This window comes from Macaca nemestrina, chromosome 2 (assembly GCF_043159975.1).
Source record: "Macaca nemestrina isolate mMacNem1 chromosome 2, mMacNem.hap1, whole genome shotgun sequence".
Classification (NCBI taxonomy): Eukaryota; Metazoa; Chordata; class Mammalia; order Primates; family Cercopithecidae; genus Macaca; species Macaca nemestrina.
In genome coordinates, this window is record NC_092126.1 from 112,321,167 (window position 1) to 112,333,207 (window position 12,041).

The 12,041-nt window shown below is 48.6% G+C and overlaps 1 protein-coding gene across 1 annotated transcript in view; it reads right to left on the bottom strand.

Moving 5' to 3' along the window:
* Positions 1-12,041, bottom strand: part of LOC105480626 (solute carrier family 25 member 20) — a 46,579-nt gene that overhangs the window by 11,643 nt on the left and 22,895 nt on the right. Inside the window, exon 4 of the mRNA XM_071091704.1 lies at positions 10,724-10,814. Within this exon, the coding sequence (XP_070947805.1) occupies positions 10,724-10,814 (91 nt within the window). The remainder of the gene's footprint in view (positions 1-10,723; positions 10,815-12,041) is intronic.

Below are 12,041 nucleotides of genomic sequence, written 5' to 3' on the forward strand. Positions count from 1 at the left end.
AGTGGCACGATCTCAGCTCACTGAAAGCTCCGCCTCCTCGGTTCACGTCATTCTCCCGCCTCAGCCTCCCAAGTAGCTGGGACTAAAGGCACCCACCACCACGCCCAGCTAATTTTGTTTTTGTATTTTTAGTAGAGATGGGGTTTCACCATGTTAGCCAGGATGGTCTCGATCTCCTGACCTCATGATCCGCCAGCTTCGGCCTCCCAAAGTGCTGGGATTACAGGAGTGAGCCACCGCACCCGGCCCAAAGTTTGTATTTTTAAGATGAAAAATGCAAGCATGTTTATGCCTTTATTCCTGACGAGAATGATCGAGTGGAGAGCAGAAACTGATGTCAGTGGCTAAGGGGAAAAAAAAAAAAACAATGTCTGTGTCTGGGCAAGAGGGGATGGGATCCAGTGCACAAAGAGGCCTGGGATCAAGCAGAAGCACAGGTCATCCTTGATAGAAACAAGCAGGGCGGCCGGGCAGGGTCGCTCTTTTTGTTAGCCAGGCCGGGTGACACCTGTAGTCCCAGCTAATAGGAGGCTGAGGCAGGAAGATCACTTGAACCCAAGAGTTTGAGGATGCAGTGAGCCATTATCAGACCACTATACTCCAGCCATGCAGGAGAGCAGCAAACAAGCAGGGTGAGACTCTGTCTCTAGAAAAAAGAGAAAGAGGCCAGGCGCGGTGGCTCAAGCCTGTAATCCCAGCACTTTGGGAGGCCGAGATGGGCGGATCACGAGGTCAGAAGATCGAGACCATCCTGGCTAACACAGTGAAACCCCGTCTCTACTAAAAAATACAAAAAAACTAGCTGGGCGAGGTGGCGTGCGCCTGTAGTCCCAGCTACTCGGGAGGCTGAGGCAGCAGAATGGTGTAAACCCGGGAGGCAGAGCTTGCAGTGAGCTGAGATCTGGCCACTACACTCCAGCCTGGGCGACAGAGCGAGACACCGTCTCAAGAAAAAAAAAAGAAAAAAGAGAAAGAAGAAAAGAAGCCAGGCACGGTGGCTCATACCTGTAATTCCAGCACTTGAGGAGGTCAAGGTGGGCAGATTGCTTGATCCCAGGAGTTTGAGACCAGCCTGGGTAACAAAGGAAGAGCCTATCTCTACAAAAAAAACTAAAAAATTAGCCAGGCGTGGTGATACATGTCTATAGTCCCAGCTACCCAGGGGCTAGGTGAGAGGATCGCCTGAGCCTGGGAGATCAAGCTACAGTTAGCTGTGATCATGCCTCTGCACTTCAGCCTAGGTATTGCCTCAAAAAAGAAGAAACAGGCTCGGCATGGTGACTCTCGCCTATAACCCCAGCACTTTGGGAGGCCAAGGCAGATGGATCACTTGAGGTCAGGAATTTGAAACCAGCCTGGCCAACATGGCGAAGCCCAATCTCTACCAAAAAATACAAAAATTAGCCAGTGGTGATGGCATGAACCTATAGTCCCAGCTATTTGGGAGGATGAGGCAGGAGAATCGCTTGAACCCAGGAGGTGGAGGTTGCAGTGAGTGAGCCAAGATCACACACCTAGGCAACAGAGTGACACCCTGTCTCAAAAAAAAAAAAAAATTTCTTAAATAAAACTGTCCCTACTTCCAAATGACATGGTTGTCTATGTAGGAAATCCCAAGGAATCTTAAAAAAAAAAATCACAGAACTAATAAGGAAGTTCAGAAAGTTGTAGGATACAAGATTATACAAAACTCAATCGTGTTTCCCAAACAAGCAATGAACATGTGGACAACCAAATAAAATTATAGTATCATTTACAACACCATTTTACAAGGCAAACAGAAAAAGAAACACTTAGGTGTAAATGTAAGAAAACCTGTACAAGGTTTATGTGCTGAAAACTAACTACACAATGCTGATGAAAGAAATCAGATGTCTTTTTCTTTTCCTTTTTTTTTTTTTTTTTTCTTTTGAGACAGTATCTCAACTTTGTCATCTCCTGGGTTCAAGCTATCTTCCTGCCCTAGCTCACCACGTAGCTGGGACTACAGAACGCAATACCACGCCCAGCTAATGTTTTTTTTTTTTTAAGAGATGGGGTTTCACTATATTGCCCAGGCTGGTCTCAAACACCTGAGCTCAAGTGATCCACCTGCCTTGGCCTCCCAAAGTGCTAGGATGACAAGCCACCAAGTGTGGCCAGAAATCAGATTTTTTTTTTTTTTTCCAGATAGGGTCTCACTCTGTCACCCAGGCTGGAGTGCAGCGGCATGATCTCGGCTCACTGCAACCTTCACCTCCCGGGTTCAAGTGATTCTCGTGCCTCAGCCACCAGAGTAGCTGGGATTACAGACCCGCACCACCATGCATGGCTAATTTTTGTATTTTTATTAGACACAGGATTTTGCCATATTGGCCAGGCTGGTCTCAAACTGCTGGCCTCATGTGATCCACCTGCCTCAGCTTCTGAAAATGCTGGGATTATAGGTGTGAGCCACTATGCCTGGCCAGAAATCAGATTTTTAAATAAATGGAAAGACATACCATTCTTCCTGGATTGGAGGATTCAAAATAATAAAGGTGTCAATTCTGCCCAAATTGATCTATACATTTAACATAATTCCTATCAAAATATCAGGAAGATTTTTCTAAATTTTCTAAATTATCCTACAATTTATGTGGAAAAGCAAGGGAATAGAAAATTGTTCTAGGAGGCCAGAACAATTAAAAAAAAAAGAGAGAATCAAGTGAGAGGAATAAGTCTGTTGAATTTCAAAGTTTATTATACATGGCTATAGTTATCAAGACTATGTGGTGTTGGTGAAGAGACAGACATATAGATAAATGGAGTAGAATAGAGAAACAAGGCCGGGCGCAGTGACTCATGCCTGTAATCCCAGCACTCTAGGAGGCTGAGGTGGGTGGATCACCTGAGGTCGGGAGTTCACGACCAGGCTGACCAATGTGGAGAAACCCCATTTCTACTAAGAATACAAAATTAGCCTGGCATGGTGGTAGGTGCCTGTAATCCTAGCTACTCAGGAGAGTGAGGCAGAATAGCTTGAACCCAGGAGGCAGAGGTTGAGGTGCGCTGAGATCACACCATTGCACTCCAGCCTGGGCAATAAAGAGTGAAACTCCATCTCAAAAAAAAAAAAAAAAAAAAACAGAGAGAGAGAGAAACAGATCATACAAATATGCCCAATTGATTGTTTTCTTTTGAGATGGGGTCTCATTCCTTCACCTAGGGTTTAGTGTAGTGGCGCAATCCTGGCTCATTGCAGCCTTAACTTCCCGGGTTGATCTTCATACCTCACCACCCCCAAGTAGCTGGGACTACAGGTGCATACCACCATGCCCAGCTAATTTTTTTTTTTAAGAGATGGGGTTTTGCTATGCCGCACAAGCTGGTCTCAGCCTCATGGGCTCAAACAATCCACCACCTTGGCCTCTCAAAGTGCTGGGATTGTAGGTGTGAACCACTGTGCCTGGCCTGCCCAATGATTTTTTTTGTTTTTTTTTTTTTTGAGACAGTATTGCTCTGTCGCCCAGGCTAGGCTGGAGTGCAGTGGCACAATCTTGGCTGACTGCAATCTCCACCTCTCAGGTTCAAGCAATTCTCCTGCCTCAGCCTCCCAAGTAACTGGGATTACAGGTGCATGCCACCATGTCTGGCTAATTTTGTATTTTTAGTGGAGCCAGGGTTTTATCATGTTGGCCAGGCTAATCTCAAATTCCTGACCTCAAGTGATCCACCCATTTTGGCCTCCCAAAGCGCTAGGATTACAGGTGTGAGCCACCGTGCCCAGCCCCCAGTTGATTTTTTAAAAGATGTAAACACAATTCAGTGGAATGAAGACAGTGTTTTTTGTTTTTTGTTTTTTTTTGTTTGTTTGTTTGTTTGTTTTTTTGAGACGGAGTCTCGCTCTGTCGCCCAGGCTGGAGTGCAGTGGCCGGATCTCAGCTCACTGCAAGCTCCGCCTCCCGGGTTCACGCCATTCTCCGGCCTCAGCCTCCCGAGTAGCTGGGACTACAGGCGCCCGCCACCTCACCCGGCTAGTTTTTTGTATTTCTTAATAGAGACGGGGTTTCACCGTGTTAGCCAGGATGGTTTCGATCTCCTGACCTCGTGATCCGCCCGTCTCGGCCTCCCAAAGTGCTGGGATTACAGGCTTGAGCCATCGCGCCCGGCCGTTTTTTTTTTTTTTTTTTGAGATGGAGTCTCGCTCTGTCGCCCAGGCTAGAGTGCAGTGGCCGGATCTCAGCTCACTGCAAGCTCCGCCTCCCGGGTTTATGCCATTCTCCTGCCTCAGCCTCCCGAGCAGCTGGGACTACAGGCGCCCGCCACCTCGCCCGGCTAGTTTTTTTTTTTGTATTTTTTAGCAGAGACAGGGTTTCACCGTGTTAGCCAGGATGGTCTCGATCTATTGACCTCGTGATCCGCCTGTCTCGGCCTCCCAAAGTGCTGGGATCACAGGCTTGAGCCACCGCGCCCGGCCGACAGTGTTTTCAATAAATGATATAAGTGGACGTCAAAGGTAAAAGGAAAAAAAAAAAAAAAAGAACTCTGTCCTACTACTCATATATTATACAAAAATTGGCCAGGCATGGTTGCTCACACCTGTAATCCCAGCACTTTGGGAGGCCAAGGCAGGAGGAATGCTTGAGCCCAGGAGTTTTTTTTTTTTGTTTGTTTGTTTTTTTTTTTTTTTTTTTTTTTTGAGACGGAGTCTCACGCTGTTGCCCAGGCTGGAGTGCAGTGGCGCGATCTCCGCTCACTGCAAGCTCCGCCTCCCGGGTTCCTGCCATTCTCCTGCCTCAGCCTCCTGAGTAGCTGGGACTACAGGCGCCCGCCACCGCGCCCGGCTAATTTTTTGTATTTTTAGTAGAGACGGGGTTTCACTGTGGTCTCGATCTCCTGACCTTGTGATCCGCCCGCCTCGGCCTCCCAAAGTGCTGGGATTACAGGCTTGAGCCACCGCGCCCGGCCGAGCCCAGGAGTTTGAGATTAGCCTGAACAACATGGCAAGACCCCATCCTTACAAAAAAAAAAAAAAAAAAGGTGTTTAATTAGCTGTTTTTGGTGGCACATGCCTGTAATCCCAGCTACTCAGGAGGCAGAAGGACTGTTTGAGCGCAGGATGCTGAGGCTGCAGAGAGCCATGATTTTACCACCGCACTTCAACCTGGGCAATAGAGTAACACCTTGTCTCAAAAACAAAAACAAATTGACTCAAATGAGGTCACAGGCTTGAATGTAAAACATAAAATGATAAATAAAACCTGTAGAAGGCCCAGATGTAGTGGGTCACGTCTGTAATCTCAGCACTTTGGGAGTCCAAGATGGGCAGATTACCTGACATCAGGAGTTGGAGACCAGCCTGGCCAACATGGTGAAACTCTGTCTCTACTAAAAATACAAAAGCTAGCTGGAGGCCGGGTGCGGTGGCTCAAGCCTGTAATCCCAGCAATTTGGGAGGCCGAGGCGGGCGGATCACAAGGTCAGGAGATCGAGACCATCCTGGCTGACACGGTGAAACCCCGTCTCTACTAAAAAATACAAAAAACTAGCCTGGCGAGGTGGCGGGCGCCTGTAGTCCCAGATACTCGGGAGGCTGAGGCAGGAGAATGGCGTGAACCCGGGATGTGGAGCTTGCAGTGAGCCGAGATCTGGCCACTGCACTCCAGCCTGGGCGGCAGAGCGAGACTCCGTCTCAAAAAAAAAAAAAAACAAACAAACAAAAGCTAGCTGGGTGTGGTGGTGTGTGCCTGTAATCCCAGCTACTGGGGAGGTTGAGGCAGGAGAATCACTTGAATCTGGGAGGCAGGGGTTGCAATGGGCCAAGATAACGCCACTGCCCGCCAGCCTGGGCAACAGAGCAAGACTCCATCTGAAAAAAATAAAATATACCAGGCGTGGTGGCTCATGGCTGTAGTCCTAGCACTTTGGGAGGCCAAGGTAGGTGGATCGCTTGAGGCCAGGAGTCCAAGACTGGCCTGGCGGCTGGGCACAGTGGCTTATGCCTGTAATCCTAGCACTTTGGGAGGCCAAGGAGGGTGGATCACAAGGTCAGGAGATCGAGACTATCCTGGCCAACATGGTGAAACCCCATCTCTACTAAATATACAAAAATTAGCTGGGCGTGGTTGTGCATGTCTGTAATCCCAGCTACTCAGGAGGCTGAGGCAGGAGAATCACTTGAACCAGGGAGTCGGAGGTTGCAGTGAGCTGAGATCACACTACTGCACTCCAGCCTGGCGACAGAGCAAGATTCCATCTCAAAAAAAAAAAAAAGACGGCCGGGCGCGGTGGCTCAAGCCTGTAATCCCAGCACTTTGGGAGGCCGAGACGGGCGGATCACGAGGTCAGGAGATCGAGACCATCCTGGCTAACACGGTGAAACCCCGTCTCTACTAAGAAATACAAAAAACTAGCCGGGCGAGGTGGTGGGCGCCTGTAGTCCCAGCTACTCGGGAGGCTGAGGCCGGAGAATGGCGTGAACCCGGGAGGCGGAGCTTGCAGTGAGCTGAGATCTGGCCACTGCACTCTAGCCTGGGCTACAGAGCGAGACTCCGTCTCAAAAAAAAAAAAAAAAAAAAAAAAAAAAAAGACCTGCCTGGCCAATATGGAGAAACCCCGTCTCTACTGCAAATACAAAAATGAGCTGGGCACGGTGGTGTGTACCTGTAATCCCAGCTACTTGGGTGGCTGATGCAGGAGAATCACATGAACCCCAAGAGGCAGAGGCTGCAGTGAGGAGAGTTCACACCACTGCACTCCACCCTGGGTGACAGAGTGAGATAATGTCTCGAAAATAAAATAAAATAAAATAAAACTTGTAGAAAAAATATACAAGAAAATCTTCAGGATCTAGGTTTAAGTAAAGAATTCTTGGCCGGGCGTGGTGGCTCAAGCCTGTAATCCCAGCACTTTGGGAGGCCGAGGCGGGTGGATCACAAGGTCAGGAGATCGAGACTATCCTGGCTAACATGGTGAAACCCCGTCTCTACTAAAAATACAAAAAAAAACTAGCCGGGCGTCGTGGCGGGCGCCTGTAGTCTCAGCTACTTGGGAGGCTGAGGCGGGAGAATGGCGTGAACCCGGGAGGCGGAGCTTGCAGTGAGCCGAGATCACACCACTGCACTCCAGCCTGGGAGACACAGTGAGACTCCGTCTCAAAAAAAAAAAAAAAAAAAAAAAGAATTCTTAGACTTAGGGCGAGCATGGTGGCTCATTCCTATAATCCTAGCACTTCAGGACGCCGAAGCAGGTCAATCACGTTAGGTCAGGCGTTCAGGACCAGCCCGGCCAACATGGCGAAACCTTGTCTCTACTAAAAATACAAAAATTAACCAGGCATGATGGCGCATGCCTGTAATCCCAGTTACCTTTGAGGCTGAGGCAAAAGAATCGCTTGAACCCCGGAGGAGGAGGTCGTGGTGAGCTGAGATCGTGCCATTGCACTCTAGCCTGGGCAACAAAGCAAGACCCCATCTCTAAATAAATAAATAAAAATAAAAAATTAACTCGGCATGGAGGAACACACCTGTAGTCCCAGCTACTTGGGAGGTTGAGGCGGGAGGATCACTTAGGCCCAGGAGATCAAGGTTATATTGTGCTATGATCACACCACTGCACTCCAGTCTAGGCAACAGAGTGAGACCTTGTCCAAAAAAAAAAAAAAAAAAAAAAAAAAAAAAACCAAACTAGATACAACTACAAGAAAACTCAACAATTGCATTCCTAGGCATTTATCCCAGAGAAATGGAGAAATGAAGACTTACTTTCTGACAAAAACCTCTGTATACAAATGTTTATAGCATCTTTATTCCTAAAAACCTCAAACTAGAAACAACACAGATGATGTTAGGTGGAAGAATAGTTAAATTATGATAATACATACTATGACTACTATTCGGCAATAAAAATGAATGCAGTATTCATATATGTGATAATCCGAATGAATCTCTAGAAAATTATGCTGAGGGCTGGGCATGGTGGCTCATGCCTATAATCTCAGCACTTTGGGAGGCAGAGGCAGGAGGATCACCTAAGGTCAGGAGTTCAAGACCAGGCTGGGCCGGGCGCGGTGGCTCAAGCCTGTAATCCCAGCACTTTGGGAGGCCGAGACGGGCGGATCACGAGGTCAGGAGATCGAGACCATCCTGGCTAACACGGTGAAACCCTGTCTCTACTAAAAAATACAAAAAAAATAGCCGGGTGAGGTGGCGGGCGCCTGTAGTCCCAGCTACTCGGGAGGCTGAGGCAGGAGAATGGCGTGAACCCGGGAGGCGGAGCTTGCAGTGAGCTGAGATCCGGCCACAGCACTCCAGCCTGGGTGACAGAGCCAGACTCGGTCTCAAAAAAAAAAAAAAAAAAAAAAAAAAAAAAAAGACCAGGCTGGCCAACATGGTGAGACCCGCACCCACCCCAGCCCCCATCTCTATTAAAAATACAAAAATTAGCCGGGCTTGGTGGTGCGTGTCTGTAATCTCAGTTACTCGGGAAGCTGAGGCAGGAGGATCGCTTGAAACCAGGAAGCGGAGGTTGCAGTGAACCGAGACTGTGCCACTGTACTCCAGCCTAGGCAACAGAATGAGACTCCATCTCAGAGAGAAAAAAAAAAAAAATTATACTGAGTTTATTTATTTATTATTTATTTATTTTTGAGACAGAGTCTCGCTCTGTTGCTCAGGCTGGAATACAGTGGCATGATCTCAGCTCACTGCAATCTCTACCTTCCAGATTCAAGCAATTCTCTGCCTCAGCCTCCCAAGTAGCTGGGATTACAGACGTCTGCTACCATGGCCGGCTAATTTTTGTATTTTTCGTAGAGACGGGGGTTTTACCATCTTGGCCAGGCTGGTCTTGAACTCCTGACCTCGTGATCTACCCTCCTCGGCCTCCCAAAGTGCTAGGATTACAGGCGTGAGCCACCACGCTTGGCCTATTTATTTATTATTTATTTTTATTTTTTGTTTATTTTTTCGCTTTGTCACCGAGGCTGCAGTACAGTGGCACGATCCTGGCTCACTGCAACCTCTGCCTCCTGGGTTCAAGCAATTCTCGTGCCTCAGCCTCCCGAGTAGCTGGGATTACAGGCATGCACCACCATACCCGGCTAATTTTTGTATTTTTAGTAGAGACGGGGTTTCTCCATGTAGGCCAAGCAGGTCTCGAACTCCTGGTGAACAACCTGCCTCGGCCTCACAAAGTGCAGGGATTACAGGTGTGAGCCACCATGCCTGGCCAATGCTGAGTTTAAAATCCAATCTATGCTGGGCATGATGGCTCATGCCTATAATCCCAGCACATTGGGAGGCCGAGGCAGGCAGATCGCTTGAGCTCAGAGTTTCAAGGCCAGCCTGGGCAACATGGTAAAACCCCATCTCTAAAAAAATAAACAAAACTAGCAGGGCATGGTGATGCACACCTGTAGTCTCAGATACTCAGAAGCCTGAGGTAGGAATGGCTTCATCGCAGGAGGCAGAGATTGCAGTGTGCTGAGTCCAGCCACTGTACTACAGAGACTGGGTGACAGAGAGCCAGACCCTGTCTCAAAAATAAAGAAAGAAATAAAAAAAATTTAAAAAGCCAATCCAGGCCAGGCTTGGTGGCTTATGCCTGTAATCCCAGCACTCTGGGATGCCAAGGTGGGTGGATCACCTGAGGTCAGGAGTTTGAGACCAGCCTGGCCAACATGGTACAACCCTGTCTCTACTAAAAATACAAAAATTAGCAGGACATAGTGTCAGGTGCTGTAATCCCAGCTACTGGGGAGGCTGAGGCAGGAGAATCACTTGAACCTGGGAGGAGGAGGTTGCAGTGAGCCAAGATCGTGCCATTGCACTCCAGCCTGGGCGATAAGAGCAAGACTCCATCTAAAAACAAAAACAAAAAACAAGCCAATCCAAAGACTTTATATACTATACGATTCCATTCATATAACATAGTTGTTCTGGCCGGGCGCGGTGGCTCAAGCCTGTAATCCCAGCACTTTGGGAGGCCGAGACGGGCGGATCACGAGGTCAGGAGATCGAGACCATCCTGGCTAACACGGTGAAACCCCGTCTCTACTTAAAAAAAAAATACAAAAAACTAGCCGGGCAAGGTGGCGGGCGCCTGTAGTCCCAGATACTCGGGAGGCTGAGGCAGGAGAATGGCGTAAACCCGGGAGGCGGAGCTTGCAGTGAGCTGAGATCAGGCCACTGCACTCCAGCCCGGGTGACAGAGCAAGACTCCGTCTCAAAAAAAAATAAAAATAAAAAAATAACATCGTTGTTCTGTATTGTTTTGTTTTTGTTTTTGAGATGGAATTTTTGCTCTTGTTGCTCAGGCTGGAGTGCAATAGCATGATCTTGGCTCAATGAAAACTCTGCCTCCTGGATTCAAGTGATTCTCCTGCCTTAGTCTCTCGAGTAGCTGGTATTACAGGCATGCACCACCACTCCTGGCTAATTTTTGTATTTTTAGTAGAGACGGGGTTTCACCATGTTGGTGAGGTTGGTCTCGAACTCCTGACCTTAGGTGATCTGCCCACCTCGACCTCCTGAAGTGCTGGGATTACAGGCATGAGCCACTGCACCTGGCCCCCAGGCTGGTCTTTAACTCGTGGGCTCAGGCAATCCTCGCACCTTGGCCTCCCAAAGTGCTAGGATTACAGGTGTGAGCCACTGCACCCGACCCTGAAGCCTCTATAAAGGGTGAAAGGACATAAACATGCACATGAAATTATAAACTGAAAGGAAAAAGCTAGCTATTTCCCCTCCAATCACAATCTTACCTGTAATAAGCACTTGATCCGTTCTCCAGGAGTCATGATTCCTGTGGTGAATACACCAGATAACATCCCAGCTGCAAACAGCTGGGGATAGCTGCATTGAAAACAAAAACCAGAAGCAAGCACCTGTGACTAACCACTGAGGACAGGGGCCAATCCCAGCAAAAAGGACAGTTTTGTAAGAAAAAAAAATAAGTACTTGGACTGGGTAGAAGCCTAAGATTTCGCACAAAAACTCAGTTATAGGTATATTTTAATGTCATATTTCCCAGAGCAAGGGTCTCAGTGGCAAGAGCAATGGGAGTCTGGTCACAAGGCCCACCCTATGCGGTGTACGCTCTGAATCCCTGACCTGTAAGAGAAGTTTTTTTTTTTTTTTTTGAGGCGGAGTCTCGCTCTGTCGCCCAGGCTGGAGTGCAGTGGCGCGATCTCGGCTCACTGCAAGCTCCGCCTCCCGGGTTCCCGCCATTCTCCTGCCTCAGCCTCCCGAGTAGCTGGGACTACAGGCGCCGCCACCACGCCCGGCTAATTTTTTTGTATTTTTAGTGGAGACAGGGTTTCATTGTGTTAGCCAGGATGGTCTCGATCTCCTGACCTCGTGATCCGCCCGTCTCGGCCTCCCAAAGTGCTGGGATTACAGGCTTGAGCCACCGCGCCCGGCCGAGAAGTTTTATAGTAAAACACAGTTTCCATCCATGCGCCTGCCAGGCACAGTGACTATGGACAGGTTTCCAGGCCTGTCTGAGCCTCAATTCCCCATAGTTAATGTGCTGGCGTTTTTGAGGGGGAAGTCTCTAACCCAAGATCTGGACTTTAATCTCCCCCAGTAGTTCCCCTCCAGTCTCACTTCCCCTGGATTACCAAGGGCCTGAGAACACTCTAAGCCAAGACTCAAGCAGGACAGCTTCAAGGCCAAGGAGGATGGCTGTGGCCACCTCTAAAGGCTAAGGGATAGCCAAGTCAACTGCACGCAATATGCTGTAAGATGCTGAGAAACGACCAGACAGGGATGATACCCAGGCAGGCATGACAGATCCTGTGGCCCCTGTACAGGGAAATAGTCCCCCAGTGGCAAGAGGTATGGGTCTTCACTCTGGCCCCCACAGAATGAACAACCCTGAGTATAAACAGCAGTCTGAGGCTCCTACCCATCTATCACCCCAAGCTGTCTGTGCCACCTCTGGCATCTCCTTTTCTTTTCTTTCTTCTTTTTGTTTATTTGTTTGTGTTTGTTTTGAGACACAGTCTCACTCTGTCCCCAGGCTGGAGTGTAGTGAAGCGATCTCGGCTCACTGCATCCTCCACCTCCTGGGTTCAAACA